General features: G+C 35.5%; 1 protein-coding gene across 50 annotated transcripts in view; it reads right to left on the bottom strand.

Annotated features, from left to right (window-relative positions):
- RIMS1 (regulating synaptic membrane exocytosis 1) overlaps positions 1–17,655 on the bottom strand; it is a 488,993-nt gene that overhangs the window by 278,805 nt on the left and 192,533 nt on the right. For 45 of the 50 annotated variants that reach the window (XM_081828536.1, XM_081828518.1, XM_081828521.1 and 42 more), the window contains 2 exons: positions 9,620–9,833; positions 7,076–7,087 (listed from right to left, as the gene is read on the bottom strand). In XM_081828536.1, coding sequence (XP_081684662.1) covers positions 7,076–7,087; positions 9,620–9,833 — 226 coding nt within the window. The remainder of the gene's footprint in view (positions 1–7,075; positions 7,088–9,619; positions 9,834–17,655) is intronic. The other 5 variants (XM_081828537.1, XM_081828489.1, XM_081828494.1 and 2 more) reach the window with 2 other exon arrangements.

Genomic DNA, 17,655 nt, shown 5'->3' with positions numbered 1-17,655 from the left:
GTGGCCATCAAGAGGAGAGAAAGGGATAGGAAAAAAAAATATCAAAACAATAAGGGCTGAAAAACTTCCCAAATTTGATGGAAAACATTAAACTACAACCACAAACTCAATGAACCAAACTGGGAGGAACACAAAGAGATCCACAACCAGACATACACACATGATAATAAATGTTGAAAGCTGGGAAAGATAAATGCTTGAAAGTAGCAAGAGAAAATAATTGGTCATGTACTAGAGACACTTAATAAGATTAACAACTGACTTCCAATCAGAACAATGGAGGTCTGAGACAGTGGGATGATATATTCGAAGTGCTAAAGATGTAAAACAAGCTGTCAACCAAGAATCTTACATCCAGCAAAACTAACTTTCAAAAACTTAAGGTGAAATAAAGGTGTTCCTAGATAAACAAAAGCTGACAGAATTCATTGCTAAAGACACACTTTAAAGAAATACTAAAGGAAATTGTTAAAGCTGGAAGTGACACTAGACAATAATATGAACTCACATGAAAAAAACAAAAAACTGGTAAAGAAAATTATATAGGTAATTATAAAAGTATTATTTCATATTTCTTATTCTTTATCTTAAGTGATTTTAAAAATAATATAAAACAATATTAATATACTAGTATTGTTAACCTGCAATATATGGAAATCAAATATACTTGGCAATAACAGCACAAAGGAAGTGGGTGAAAGCAATGTTGCATTGGAGTAAGAAAGGACACCAGATGGTAACTTGAATCCACAGGAAGAAATGAAGAAAATCAAAAATAGTAAATAAGAATATTATATAACAAATCCTATAAATATATGCTTGCTCTTATTTCTTCTCTCAGCTTCATTAAAATACATAAGATTATATAATTATATAAAGTAATAATTACAAAAATGAATTACTGCATTTTTAACATATATAGATATAAAATTTATTAAAGTAATAGCACAAAAAAGGGGAGAGGGAAACAGAGCAATATAGAATTAAACTTCTATCTCTTACTGTAATTAAGGTAGTGTGAAAGTAGATTTGTAAAGCTATTTTGGAACCCTAGAGCCACTAAGAAAATAACTCAGGAAATATATTGAAAAAAACCACTGAAATAATTAAAACATGACTAGAAAATACTCATTTAATGCACAAGAAAGCAGTAAAGGAGGAATGGAGGAATAAAAAAATGAAATATAAAAAAAGAAAATAAGAGATAAATATAATCATATTGATAATAATATTAAATATGAATGAATTAAAAATCCAATCACAAGGCAGAGATTGTCAGGCTGTCTTTGAAATAAATAAATAAATAAATAAATAAATAAATAAATAAATAAATAAGACCTAAGTACATGTTATTAATAGGAGACAAATGTTAGATTCAAAGATAAAAGTAGGTAAAATTAAAAGAATGTTAAAAGATATACCATGTAAACAGCAACCATAAGAGAGCTAGAGCAGCTTTACTAATATCAGACAAAAATAGGCTTTTTTTGTGACTAATATACTCCTCACTACTGGCAGCAATAATAGGGAATCTATCTGCTAATGAAATCTGTTGGATGGCAGACATCAGGGATATAATGAAAGTTGGGTGGCAGATAACAATCTGGTTGTTACTTAGTCTTTATGTCTATCTGTTTACATGCTACTAAAAGCTCACATCAGTCAAGAAAATATCTGGTACACAAAGAAGAATAGTCCTTTTCATTCTGGGCTTCAGTTTGGGTGTTAATTTTGGACCTATGGCTGAGTGGTAAATTTGCTGAAGCTGCTAGTTCTTTCTGCATATTTAAAAAACAGTCTTTTCAACTGGCTATAAAAAAAAATCTCTTACTTGTGTGTACCCTAATGATAGCTAGTCTAGACAGATAGATATTAGATTCTAAGGTATCTTAAATTTAACAGAGCTCCTGTTCTGATTCATACAGATTAGTAAGTACTTATATAATTCTAACATAAGGGACATAGAGAATCCCTAGAGAAGAAAGAAACTGAACTTCTAATACTTTGAATATGCTAGACTTTTAAGAAAAAAACTTTCTCAAGAAATTGCTAACTTGGAAGCATTTTTTATGTAAGAATCGAAATACACATAATCAAAGTGAATCTTTGGAGCTATCAAACCAGTTTAATAATTTTCACTTAAAAACAGTTTCATAGGGTGCCTGGATGGCTCAGTCATTTAAGTGTCTGCCTTGGGCTCAGGTCATGATCCCAGGGTCCTGGATCCAGCCCCGCATCGGGCTCCCTGCTCAGCGGGAAGCCTGCTTCTCCCTCTCCCACTCCCCCTGCTTGTGTTCCCTCTCTTGCTGTGTCTCTCTGTCAAATAAATAAATAAAATCTTTAAAAAAAAAACAGTTTCATAAAAAGCACAATAAGATAACATATCACTTCACATGTAACATGATGGCTTAAAAAAACCAAAACAAAACAGAGAATAACAAGTATTGATGAATGTGGAAAAACTGGAACCCTTACATATTGCTGTGCAGCTGTTAGGGAAAACAGTTTGTCAATTCTTCAAAATGTTAATCATAGAGCTATTAAATGACTCAGTAACTCAACTCTTAGGCATATAAACAAGAAATTCGACAACTTACGTTCACAAAAACCAGGGAGTTCGCCCATGGTTTTAGTCTTTAGCTTTGTGAAAGCTGTTTCTACCACAGCCCTTTTCCTTATACTACAAGGGATGATTTTTTTTCTATACTCTAGTGGAACTCCTTTTGTCCTATTATGCATCTGTATTTAACACTGATTTGTGAAATTGTAATTTCCTCAAACAAGTTTTATAAGTGCATTAAATAATGATTTTGGGGTGGAACAAAACCAGGATTACAAATTCCTAATGATTACTGAATATTAGCAAACATTCCCAGAATAGTAATGTTAAGTGCAAGAGATTAAGATTCCATGCCCCATGGGGTGACTCTCATTAGGTTAAGTGACTCTTGATCTCAAATCAGGTCTTTTTTTTTTTTTTAAAGATTTTATTTATTTATTTGACAGAGAGAGACACAGCGAGAGAGGGAACACAAGCAGGGTGAGTGGGAGAGGGAGAAGCAGGCTTTCCGCTGAGCTGGGAGCCAGATGTGGGGCTCGATCCCAGGACCCTGGGATCATGACCTGAGCCGAAGGCAGACGCTTAACAACTGAGCCACCCAGGCGCCCCTCAAATCAGGTCTTGATCTCAGGATTTTGAGTTCAAGCCCCAAGTTGGGCTCCACATCCACTTAAAAAAAAAAAAAAAAAGATTCCATACCTTTGAAAAATAGTGTAACAAATTCCTAAAACAAATTTGGAATAAAAAACTTACAACTTTCTGAATTATCTAAGACAATAGTTTTTTTTTTTTTTTTTTTTTTTAAGACTTCATTTATGGGACACCTGGGTGGCTCAGTTAAGTGGTTAAGCATCTGCCTTCAGCTCAGGTCATGATCCCAGAGTCCTGGGATCCAGCCCTGCATAGGACTCCCTGCTCAGGGGGGTGCCTGCTTCTCCCTCTCCCTCTGCTGCTCCCCTTGCTTGTGCGCTCACGCACGTGTGCTCTCTCTCTCTCTGTCAAATAAATAAAATCTTTTTTTAAAGATTTATTCATGAGAGACAGAGAGAGGAAGGCAGAGGGAGAGGGAGAAGCAGGCTCCCCGTGGAGCAGGGAGCCCGATGCGGGACTCGATTCCAAAATCCCGGGATCATGACCTGAGCTGAAGGCAGACACTTAACCAACTGAGCCACCCAGGTGCCCCTAACACAATAGTTTTTACAACTTGATGTGTTACTCCCCTATAGGATAAGCACAACAGAAATGCTATGAGAAATCTAATCAACTAAATTGCTTAATGAAAGTTCTCCTCTCGATGCACCCTAAATCTCCTTATTGATATGTTTATCTATATGTCTACATTCTAAAACTTTAACTTAAGCCTATATTATCTTTCTGAGAAGAATCTCTAAGAGAACATTCTTGCAGAAAAAGCCATCATCAAAGCATCTAAAAAAAAAAAAAAGACTGAGAACAGGAAAGTGAGCCCAGGCAAACTCTAACATTCACTTTAAATCATCATGTGGTATTGAAGATCAGAGACTGTGAAAGTTCTTTACACTATTAAGAACCAATTATCCCACAGATAGCACTTCATGATAAGGCCAGGTCCAAATTCTGTTGCCACTGCCCCATTCTATCCAAGCCCTACCTTTTATGAACTTCTTTCTACAAAAACATACTTCCTTCATTAACATAGCATTTAGCATGATTTCTAAAAACAAACGCTAATGAAAAGCTCTAAGGAGCCAGTTTAAAAAATCATGACTCTGTAAACATTGTACCTCATTAATTACCATCTTGATATATAAAAGCATTTTTTTACACATGATGTTTAAAAGGTAGGCATGTGCAGCTTTCATATTTGGAAAGAATGAGAAAATGGTAGGGTTCTGTTTTTCATGGTATTGCTGACATCTACTATAAAACACTCTTAACTTATAAAACCTGACACTTTCGGTGAAAATAAAGATTAGCCAGAAGTGTGCCAAGTTCATTTTTAGTTGCTATATTTGTAAAACAATCCCACTCACCCAACCAAAAAAGAAACACTGATGAAAATTTATGGGGTCCCAAAGGAATTTAATTTGGAGGATTCAAGGAAGCTGATTTACCAACAGCAAAGTGTTCATGTTATCAAGGGAGTTACCTAAATTCCATACTCAAGCACCAAATAGAGAGTAGAAAACAAAGTCAAAAGCAATTTAAACACCGTGGGGAATTTGGCACTAGCCCTATATATTTAGGTATAGGGAGAGGGTATAGGTATAGGAAGAGGGCTTTCAGTGAAATAAATAACCATAATCTTACCTATGAGAGTATGCACTTAGATAAAATACTCTCCTATTATAAGCTATTCCATGTGTCAATTGCAAAGTGATTATGACAGCCATTTTCCTTATAAGCAAGTATACCAGCCTTCAAGTTACTATGAGAGGTTATTTAGGCTAAGAGTGAAGTTTTTTTTTTTTTTTTTAAAGATTTATTTATTTGAGAGAGAGAGAATGAGAGAGAGTACATGAGAGGGGGGAGGGTCAGAGGGAGAAGCAGGCTCCTCGCCGAGCAGGGAGCCCGATGCGGGACTCGATCCCGGGACTCCAGGATCATGACCTGAGCTGAAGGCAGTTGCTTAACCAACTGAGCCACCCAGGCGCCCCAAGTTTTAAAATAAAATACTGCCAGCCCGCAAAAAAATATGGTCATTAATACTTTTTGTTGGACTTAATAAAAGACATATTTGTATGTTATATATCCTTAGGTCTTCATATCATACACATTAGTATTTTAGTCATATTCATTCACCAATTTAACAAGCGAAGCAGAATTCATTGTAGTGATCAAGATGTAGATTGCTTTTAGAAAAGTTTTATTCACCCTTAGTCCTCTTTCTTTAACACTCACACCAACACATACACACCTATAAATTAACAATTTCTTTACCAAAAATAAAAGAGCTCTGAGGAATAGGGAAAGAACCAACAATCAAGCACTTTATTTATTATTCAGTTATTCTCTTTAGCACAACTAAAACAAAATCTGGTTTCAGTTTCCTTGGACTAGAAAGGCAATTCCTTGAACAACTTCAATAGGCTAAAAAGGGTTTTAATGAAATTATGACAAAGTACTTAAAAATAAGTGGCAGATATAAGCATTATAATTAAAATAAAGAAAATAACTGAAAGTGATTGTGTTTTGTAGGTCTTTCCACTCCATTTTTAGCCTGAGAACCACAAAATGCACCTGAATTCTCATTACACAGTCAGTAATCATAATCAGATAATAAGCACAAATAACCTACCATTATGGGAAGTGCTGCCAAAGGGACTGCCCTAGAGGAGTACCTGAAGTCTTATACCACCAGGTCTATAAAGCACCAGCATTACTATTTGCTTAAATGTTTATTTTTTAAAGGAATCTAAAATTATCTACATTTCAAATGCAGACTCACTCGAAGTAATATTCATGAAACCAAACGTGTGATATTCTAGTTCTATATTTTTTCTAATACAGTACATTAATGCATTAAAATAACAGCCCCTACGATGATCTCACATGCCCCCAATGGTACACGCAAACACATTTAGTGAAAACAAACCATCCTACATAATTTTCAACTGGATTTCTTTCTCATAGAAAAAACTGATGAACATATATTAGCATCAAGATTAAAAAGATTAATGTTCAGTTTCATGTCATGCTTGCTATGTATGCACTACAGTACATCATTTAAATTTTAAAAGAGTTGAACAAAGGCAGCGGAGTTGATATATTGAACTTAAAATACTCATTGCCTCAGTCTCATATTGGGAAATTACTAAGCTTTGGAGAAATTGTAATTTACACTAAATGAAACCATATATCTTGGATACAAAAGACAGGTTGACTGAAGGTTCTGCTTGGATCCTATCTTTGTAAGTTCGGCCTCTGTGGTTTCTATAGCTGGTAAGAGTGAAAAGTGATCTTTCGCTACCCTAGGAGTGATTTCTATGCATGAGAGAGGAAAAAAAGGGCAAAATGTGGTTCAATAGGACAACTCTGCCACTTGTGTTCTATAGAAAAATCTTTTTATTTTGAGCTTTTGATTTTAATTTGATTCATTCTTGCCACTAAATCAGTACATTCAATTCCCTCTGCAATAAAATTTCAAATCACCTGCCTATGCATCTACTGAGTGCGGAGAAAGGTACAACCTATTGGAGTTTATTGTTTCATTGGGTTTATTCCTTATTGTAGATGGAATCATCATCAAAACTCAGCTGAGAGGACAAACTGGTTCATAATGATTTAAATTATATTAAAATATCACTGTTCCCATGAACTCAAACTACCCAGACTTTACCTATTAATATAAAACTCTGTAATGCCCCTAGATGTTCATTTTATTTATTTTTTCCACAAGAACTGGGAGTGACCTTTTCCTAACATATAATTTCTTTGTGAAATTATAGTGACTAACAAGACTAGGCAAAACATTCACTTAATAAAGTTCACAACATTATAATAACAAATGATAGAAAAGAAAGCATGGATTCTAACCACTTTGTCCTCCTTTGGGAAAGCATCCAAGGAAGCAGAGTAAAAAGAGAGGAAAAAGAAGAAGAGAAAAACAAAAATAAGGCATATATTAATAAACAGATTTTAAGGAAATAATCATGTATTATTTTTAAAGTATTAGAGCACAGGTATTTTTACAAATAAATGTTTACTCTTCCCCAAAATACTCATTGTTCAAGCTTTCACTGAAAATGCACATATGCAGATCCTGCTATAGTAGATACAAAAATTGGTCACTATAATCTCCAAAATTTTTAGAACTTGGATTACTACATCTCTATTTAAAACATTATTCAGAAAGAAATCCCAATTCACTATTATATTTAGTCTTCCTATTACTGAAAAGACATTTTATTAAAATCCATAAAATTATATGAATAATTTTATCAAATTACTGTTAAAATATTTATAGTTACAATTTGGAAAATCTAAGAATGGGAAATATTTGTAAGAAATAAAAATGAGAAAAAAGATGTTAACTATTGTAGCCATAAATTATTCCACAAGCAATATTTATTTGTAAGATACACCTCAACATTTATAATCTTATAGGAAAAGCCAATACAATATAGTCATGCAATATTTTTGACTTATGCCCAAAATTGAGGCAGTACTTTCTTTTATTTTGTTCTTCTGAATATTTTTTCCAAATTGGATGGGTTTCGTGAAGATGGGTAGACCACATTAGGCTTGGGTGTCTTCTCCAAAGCAGAGGTACCTCTTTGCTCAATTTCCTTTAAACATGAGTTTAACCCAAGTAATTTTAATATACCAATAGTTAACTGTATTGTTATTGGCTTTCCACAAACCTGTAGTCGAAGGCTAAAAACAGTCAACAATACAGGGGCTGAGTCAGCATCTCCACTCCGCTGATTTGCACATTAGTACTCACTGCCAGGACCTTTCCGATTGGACAGTAACCCTATGCCAAATGGTTTGTTAAATATTTTGACTATCATTCCCAGGTATCATCTGTGAGAATTCATTTCAAAATAGTGCATTTAAGAACACCAAAGAAGAATTAACAAATAGGTCTCATGCACCTTTTTATGCGCCAGATGCTCTTTTGATCCCAGGTTGTTTTAAAAAGGCTTTAACATCACATATGATAATTTATTTAAAAACTTTTAGCAGGAAAAGAGGAAAACTTATTTGGTCATCAGAATGGCACCTAAAGAAAAATTAAAGCTATATCATAAAGACCTAGATTTTAATTATCATAATAATCATAGACAATAATTATTACTACCCAGTTTCAAAGATAAAGAAGCTGTTGTTCAAGAAGGCCAAAGCCTTCCCAAGGCCACAAATAGTGGGCTCACCTTAAAATAGAAGATATATCTATTTTACTGAATATCTTAATTCCACTGGAAGAGGTTTTTAGAATACCCTGCTTGTAATTCAAATACACTACCAATGAATACAATGTTGATAGGGAGATTGATTTTGATTTTAACTATGATTTTCTCAATTAGGAAAACATCAAGAGTGTTTAAAGCTTCATGTTATTTTTAAGTATAACTTTGTACTATGTTAAATTGCATGCATGATTAAATAATATATGAAATTATTTAGAGAAACACTGGGAATTCTTTAGGTATATGATAATTTTAACTGTTCTGTATTACATTGCAGACCTGTATTACATTGCAGACCTATATCAAAGAAAACCCACCCAGACATTCTCATAAATAATTCTATCCATACTAAGATAGGGAATATAATAAAGTACATTAAAATGTATTCTAAACTATTAGAATTTATCTAGTACTTCGTAAATAATATTTAGTCCTCTTAAATGAGCATCTGAGTGCCTCAAAAATTGTATATATTTAAAGCACTGCATAATAGAAGACCAGCTCTTATTTAAGCCAAACAAGGAAACTGCATCAGATTGAAACTGCATCTCATAGAGAAGAAAATAAGTGCAAAAATCCCCCCAATTTATAAAAGTGTATTTTGACATACTCTTTAAATATCCAAATAATTTCCCTATGAGAAACTTAGTGCTGCATTACTTTACCATGACAAGAAATAGGAAATTACTCTCACAGAAACTAATCATTGCTTTATACATCTTATCTTGGGTTAAATTTAATGCCACACTGTTTACCTTACATTTTACCTTCATTCAATCTGAAACAAATGTTGCAGAACCTGAAATGTTTTCTTCCCTTTTTACAAGAAGAACTGGCCATAGCAACTTGCAAGAGTTTCATAATTCATGAGACTAAATCTACATTTACTACATTCTTCAGAAAATAAATTTACTCCCACAGATAATCTGTTGGTTTTGAATGGGAATCGTTTATTAAGATACATATGCAAAGCATCTTTTTATGACTTATTTTCATCACTACTCCACTACTCTGAACTTTATGAAAAACACAGAAAATGGGAAAAGGGCACAGTAACAGGTACATTTATGCCCAAGTCGACTTTCTAACACGTGTGTGTTTTCTGCTTGGGAGGTGCACTGCTTTTTACCCGCATTCAGAGTGCCTCGCGCACTCAGGGAACACTCACGTTGTTGGAGCGCAGAGACACGCGGCCTCCACAGCGGGCGCAGAACTTGGTGCGGCAGTAGGAGCAGAGATGGCCGCATCCGTCAGCAAACTTGGTTTTATGACAGATCCCACAAGTGGGAGCATCATCTTTGTGCTCGCCCTGGTAACGCCGTGCTTCTTCCCCTATTTTTCTGACTTGTTCTTTATAGCTTTCAAATTGTTGATGCAATCTCCTGGGCAAAAGAGAAAATGGTAGCAAGCTAAGTAAATGACAAAAGACAAAAAACAAAAACAATTTTTCCTAACGGAATAGCAGTGCAACGGTTTGAACTAAATCAGAACACACAAAGCAATTTTTCCCACTCATCTTACCTCCAATGGTAAAAAATGTACTTGCATGTATTCCATTAGTCCCAATTTTGCTTACTAGCAATGAACCATACATAAATAGACTCTATATAATCACTGTTGTGGTCCCAACAGTGGGATTCATGTATCTACTCCATGCCTCACCTTCTTTTAGACCAGCGGCTTTCAAAGTATTTGGACTGTGGAACTCTACAATTACACTCATGTAGTATACAACTGAAGCAAAAGTTATATAAAATACCTAGCCTAACTCTATATGATGTACTCTGGTATATTCTTTCTCATTCTATTTTAAGTTTAATACTGATTACAATTAAAAAAAAAAAAACTTGTCACAGTAACTTGATTTGATGGCCCACTATTTGAGCATGATGTATACTTGGAAAAATACAGTTTTAAACTACAATGCTATGTAATCCATGTTCCACAAAATATCTTCCTTTACTCCTACTGGAGACTATTTATATATTCAATATCAAGTGTCTGATTTCATACGCCAAATAAAATGTTACCTTATATTATAATTGAGCTCACTAGTCTTTCCACATCACATGAAAAGTTCTAAACCACACCTTGCAAAATATTCAGATTTTTACATACCCCAACCTTGCTTGATCTCTCTCAGGTTATATGTATGAGAGCTGCTATCACTCTTTATTTAATGAATGCAACCAGAGTTGTTGAGGCAAACCAATTCCCATAAGAATGATCACACTTAATATGATTCAAGTCTCCTCCCCTCCCCGTCAGACCAAATCCCTCAATCTTAAATTGCTGCAAATAGAAACTGTTCGCTGTTCTATACAGAACACTACGACATCCAGTGAAAGGATATGTCTTAGTTTCATAAATGAGAACTGAGAGAGTTAGAGTTGTCCCAGGACTAGCCAACAGCCGTTGGCCATTAAAATGAAGGAGAGAGTCCTGGGAAATCATCTGTGGACCTGAGCGAGTGTGCTGGATGCGACTGTTCCCTAGGACACAGAGTACACACACATGCTATTGTCAATATAGGCAGTCAGCTTGATTCTCTACACCTGAGATAACTGTGGGACCTGGTACTCCCTGGAAACAGAACCAAATAAGTTAGGTGTAAGGACTGTAGTGTTTGCAGTACTGGGATTTCATGATATTTTTCCTTTAATGCCAACAGCTTCTGAGCAGAATTTTAACAATTACTTTAAAAATTCTGAAATCCCTTTCCTGCTTTGCCAACTGACACTTCTTCTATTTAATCCCATAATTAAAGCAAACATACTTGCACTAGGAAATAAAGTAGTTTAGAATCTGAAGCCCTTCCCAATTTATTTATTTATTTATTTATTTATTTATTTATTTATTTATTTATTTATGTTTTAAAGATTTTATTTATTTATTTGAGAGAGAGAATGAGAGAGAGCATGAGAGGGAGGAGGGTCAGAGGGAGAAGCAGACCCCCTGCCGAGCAGGGAGCCCGATGCGGGACTCGATCCCGGGACTCCAGGATCATGACCTGGGCCAAAGGCAGTCGCTTAACCAACTGAGCCACCCAGGCGCCCAAGCCCTTCCCAATTTAAAGGCTAGCTAATTTCACTTCATAGAAAGAAATAGTGATATTATATTTAATGAGTGCAAGAATACCTGATCAACTTAAAGAGTGAAGTTATTTGGTACATTAAATTTTTTATACTTTAAGCACCATCAGTCTAGGCTCAAGTTGGTAGAAAATAGCTGTGGATATCTATTATTTCAAAAGCAACCTTACAAAATAGCATTGGAAATCTTAAGGCTTCTATTAAAGAAAATAATTATTAAGGAGTGGGAGCAAGGAAGTATCTCTAATCAAAGAAACAGATATAAACTCTAAGCATAGAGGGAGTGCATGAGTAAATATTTATTGTGAGAACCAGCAAATCAAATTTATTTAAGTAAATATAAATGAGAGAGCTAGGCTAAGGAAAAAGTTTTCCTATAAACTTACTTCATAATACAGCATATGATTTGATATGGGTGTGGCAAACTTTCCAGTAAAAGGCCAGACTGTAAATATGTTAGACTTTGTGGGCCATATAGTCTCTTTTGCAACTACTCAACTCTGTTGTAGCATAAAAGTATCATAGATAATATGTAAATAATAAGCATAATAAGTGTGGCTATATTTCAATAAAACTTTATTACCAAAACAGAAAGTAGGCCAGATTGGGCCCGTGGACCAGTTTGTCAGCTCCTGATTTAGTATATGCTTTATACTGAGGTATAATTGTTTGAAAATCCATTGTTCTTTAAAAATTCAAACATAAAGAACTTTGTCATCCTATAGGTCCCAGTTGAAAGGGGCCTTTTATACAATACTTACATGCAGGGCCCTGACCACTGAGATGAAAACTTACCCTGCTACGATCGCATAGCATTTTATTTGGTTACTCTTAGTATGTTTACCCATATACCATTAGTATTTCTGAACATGACATCTTTCTTGTGACAAGTGCTTCGCCCCACAGCTGGTGAGGAACATTCACACAAGCAACATTGCAAACTCTACCAGGACTCACATCCTCCTGGAAGCTACCCCTTGGTTTTCTCCTAGGATGTGATTTTTCCCCCATTGTTTCACTATGTAATAATCATTGCATTATTGTAACATCAGTGCACTCAAGAAATACCAAGATTCCAGCTGTAAACAAGTTGTTTGGGTGATTAATGGCACATATTTGAAGGAAATAAAGATGAATGCCTAAAAATCTAAATATCATTCTCTAAATGTCTAAAAACATCATTCTATAAATGCAAAATAATTTAAACAGAAAATCACTGATGACATTCTTACCTATTAATAAGTATTTGTTGATCACTTGCTATAAATAAGATACATAGCAAGATGCTAAATGATCAGTGATGGTAGAATGCAGAGAAATCTTTGTAATTGGCACAGTACCTCATTTATTTCTATTTTGTATTTTTCCTTCCTCCATCCCCAAAGTGGTCAGAAGCTAGAAGACAATTCTACCTTTTTTCCTGGCTATTCTTTTCAAAGTTTAGGCTAGATTTGCCTAGAGCCCGAGGGGTTGGGAGCTAGTGCTTTGAGATTTCAAGAGCCTACGTGTTAGGAAGGAAGGAAGGTAAGAGCTTTCCCTAAGATGAAGGGAGGGCAGAGACTAGGGTAGTTTGCACATAGCACTCTAAAATGGAGAACTGCTTTGGGATGTGCATACAATAGTGAGAAGGCATGAGTACTGAAAAACAGTGAGAACGGCCTATGTGTTCCTTCCCAACCTTGACACACAACACATAAAACAGAGCACAATAAAGTCCCCATGAAATTAGTGGCATGAGATTAAAGCCAGGAGAGCTCTTCTGAGAAGGTCAGGTTGTTTAAGTGCCTCCAATAGCCCTGGGGGTGTCCAGGAAAAAGACCTGACAGTGAATGAAATTAAACATTTTGCTAGTGAACAGGTTGGAGGCTTGCTTTAAAAGATTTTGGCATCACCCTCTATTGTCAAAAAATTCACACTAACCTCAACTCTAAAGCACAGTTCTTTATTCCAAGGAAGGTACAGTTGACTTAGGAGTAAGTTATATATAAACATAAATTAACAGTTTACGGCAACATACACCATGTGACAAGGAATGGAAGTAAATAGTTCCCTAGAGAGTAATAGTTCTGGGTAAAATAATCAGGGAGATTTCTTTGGTGTAGCTAGTCAAAAACATTTTTTAGATGATTTACAACTTGGACTGTTTACTGAATACTAAAAGTACAGTACATGGTAATGTTAGTAGAACTACTAAAGCAAAGAAATATGAAAGCATGCTAAGATAATAACAACACGATTGTGAATGCTCTCAAAGTTCTCAAAAATGTAAGCTGAAATTATCTTTTAGTGTCTTTGCATATCAACAAATAAACACCCAGTTTTTATGTTCTAATGAATGATAGCCCAATAAACACACATAACTGACTATAGAGACATATGTGCAGTTAAAAAATGATTTCTTGGCCCCAAAACACAGTTGTCCCCTTCTTAATGAAACTGTCTCTCTGATTCTACTAACAGAGGAGCAGTAAAATTCCACTGCATTCCGGTGGTGACTAATTTTTTATAATGATGCTTGGAAATAACAGTCCCTTGTATTAGAGTTGAGTTGGAAATAACATCACAGTCTTTTAGGCAAAAAGATGAAGTTATGGAATTTGGTGCTACAAAATTGCTGGAAGGGGGACAGAAGTGGGTTCTTAGCCTGATTTCCAGGAAGGATCCCTAAAACAAAAGCATAAACCAACTACTCAGAGTTCCTCAATCAGGAAGTTGCAGGATCAGAAAGCCATTGCCAAAATTGCTGGCGTTAGAATCCCACCACGTCAGCTGATGCATTAGGATCTGGAAACCCCCACCACAGCCACTCTGAGCCTGCCAGAGAGACCAGCAAAATGGTTGCCACGCATGCTGTGCTTGGCCCTCCATTCAATTCCATTTCAACTCGTCTCATACAAGCACATCTGACTGGTGGAACCTAAACCACATCAGGAATTCTAGCTGCAAGAGAATATGTGAAATTTAGTTTTGAGATTTCTGGCTTCTGCCTAAACTCCCTAGGAAGACTCTGGGACAGATGTTGTGAGAGTCAGTCCTCTACTTCAGCTACAATCCTCTGATTCATGTCAAATTTCTTAATTCCTTCCACTGTGCTTGAAGTGAGCAATGGACAGCAAATCAAAGTAAAACTCAGACTCACATACAAGGGCACATACACAAAAAACAAACCAAAAAACCTTTTTGTAGTGATTAGATGCATAGCACAAATCTACCACCTGTGGTGAAGACTCTTACTATTCTTCACTTGGATTATTTTGTCAACTTTTTAAACTAGGCTCTGGCCAGTGGATTTCCTCACTAGTTCATCTTTCATATGATCTGAATGATCTTCCTAACAAAGTGAACCGATTATGTCAATCCATTGCTAAAATAGCATTTGCAAGATATAGTCCGGTTCCTCATCCTGGGGTGATTCTCCCTTTGCTCCCACTTACTTACTTATCTATCAGCATCTCTCACAAGCATTTCTCATAGATTGTATACCTACCATTGTATCAAACACAGTACTCCTAGGCTTACAAACATCAATTCGACAAACATTTATTGAGCTTCAACTACTTGAGTCTCTAGGGGGTACAAAGAAAACAACAAACAACGTAAGAGGATACTGAGTTTTACTTATTTTATTGCTTTATTCAAGGCTTTTTGATAAGTGCCAGAAAATGGTCTTTTTCTTTTGTATATGGGGAATATGTGCCCACATTAGAGACTGATTTTTTCTTTTCAAAGCCTAATGTAATTTAACCTTAAACATAAAACTTGATTTGTCTTAACAAAATGTAACCTTCTAGGCCCTGTGCACAAAATTAAGGAAGGTTTATGATATGCTCTTATTGACTAAATAGATTTTTGTTGCTCAGAGGAACAATTAGTCTTGGTTAAAATGTGTTAATGTATTTTTGTGGTTTTTCAGATTATATTATACATATATTCTTATTTTATTTTTTAAAGATTTTATTTATTTATTTATTTATTTATTTATTTATTTATTTATTTATTTATTTAAGAGAGAGAGAGAGCACACAAGTGGGGGGGGGGATAGAGGCAGAGGGAGAGGGAGAGGCAGGCTCCCCGCTGAGCAGAGAGCCTGACACAGGGTTCGATCCCAGGACCCTGGGATCATGACCTGAGCTGAAGGCAGATGCTTAACCGACTGAGCCACCCAGGTGTCCCACATGTACTCTTATTTTAAATATAAGTTGTTTACAGGTGTTTGACATATATGTAAAATATTCTTCAAAAGGAACTTATTTTAATTGCACATTTGTGTAATACAGGTGAAATCACTTTTACAAGTGTTTTCCTTTCAGTCTTGAACTTCCTAATGCAACTTCAACCCTTACCAAGTATTATAGAACTTTAACTTATCAATAATTTGTTAACCTAAATTTACTTAAGTTCATTTTCCACTTAACATCAATCTGTAGGAATATAAGATGCTATTTCTCCATATGACCATGTTAGCTTTCTTTGGAATTTCACTTTTGTTTTCTCCTTCAACCCTTGTGAATCATACCTGAAATTTAAGAAATCAAGTTGTACAAGCTTGAAACCAAAGCCCCCTACTTCTTTGCTAGGACTTGGAGTTCATTACTTTGGAATGATTCAAACTCCATTCTCAGAATGAGAAAAGATAAAGGAAAGATTCCAAAACCCAATTTTAAATGAAAATATTTAGGAAAATAAGAGACCAAAGAAGAGGCACTTTGAAAATCATTATGCACAGTTTTTCTTATTTTATAAATGAGAAAACTTGGACCCATTACTTTAAGTTACTTACAGAAGGTTGTAAAACTAGTTTGTGATAATTAGGTCCTCTATTTTCAACTTTCCACTATACTTTCCTATCTTCAGAATACTCACTTGAATATGGCTAAAGGAATGAAAAGTTGATTTGTGAAGGATGTTTCCTTGGTGTTCTTAAACTGCATCGAAATTATCTAGGGGACTTTGTTAAAATGCAAGTTCGTGGACTAACCAGGGCTTCTGATTTAGTAGATATGGGATAAATTCCAGGACCTTGACTTTTTAAAGGTCAACCTGGGTGATCCTGGTGTAGATTATCTGGGGACTGTAGTATAGTAGAGATCCATACGTTAAGGTTAAATTTGAAAATGAAGGCATTTTCTTCATACATCTTTCATCACACTTGATAAAATTAATCTTCATCACATAAATTTTAATCATAAGTGTAAAATTTGAGGGATAATCTATACAAAAATATGCTGAAAAATTTTAAAATTTTGCCATATAATTTAATTTGATGTCCACCATTTTTAAAAACTTACAATATTATGAATCACAGATATGTACATGTTAGTATTTGTAGGCTTTTTAAACGATCATAATAGGAGTTAGGAGGAGGGAGGGATAAATAAATGAGGCACAGAGGATTTTTAGGGCAGTGAAACTACTCTGTATGATACTATAATGGCAGATACACGCCATTACACATTTGTCCAAACCCATGGAATGTGCAACACCAAGAATGAACCTTAATGTAAACTATGGACTTTGGGTGGTAATGGTGTGTCAGTGTAAGTTCATCAATTGTAGCAAATGTGCCCCTCTGGTGGGGGATTTGGATAATGGGAGAGGCTGTGCATGTGTGGGGCAGCGGGTATACAGGAAATCTTCCTCTTTTTTTAAATTTTATTATGTTATGTTAATCACCATACATTACATCGTTAGTTTTTTTTTTTTTTTAAAGATTTTATTTGAGAGAGAGAGAATGAGAGACAGAGAGCATGAGAGGGAGGAGAGTCAGAGGGAGAAGCAGACTCCCCGCTGAGCAGGGAGCCTGATGTGGGACTCGATCCCAGGACTCCAGGATCATGACCTGAGCCGAAGGCAGTCGCTTAACCAACTGAGCCACCCAGGCGCCCCTACATCGTTAGTTTTTGATGTAGTGTTCCATGGTTCATTGTTTGCGTATAACACCCAGTGCTCCATGCAGAACGTGCCCTCTTTAATACCCATCACCAGGCTAACCCAGCCCTCCACCCCCCTCCCCTCCAGAACCCTCAGTTTCTTTCCCAGAGTCCACAGTCTCTCATGGTTCGTCTCCCCCTCCGATTTCCCCCCCTTATACTTCCCCTCCTGCTATCTTCTT

This window comes from Leptonychotes weddellii, chromosome 8, assembly GCF_054177405.1.
Source record: "Leptonychotes weddellii isolate Sample4059 chromosome 8, ASM5417740v2, whole genome shotgun sequence".
NCBI classification, from domain to species: domain Eukaryota; kingdom Metazoa; phylum Chordata; class Mammalia; order Carnivora; family Phocidae; genus Leptonychotes; species Leptonychotes weddellii.
The sequence above is the reverse complement of the archived record's forward strand: the minus strand, read 5'-3'. Positions and strand labels throughout refer to the sequence as shown.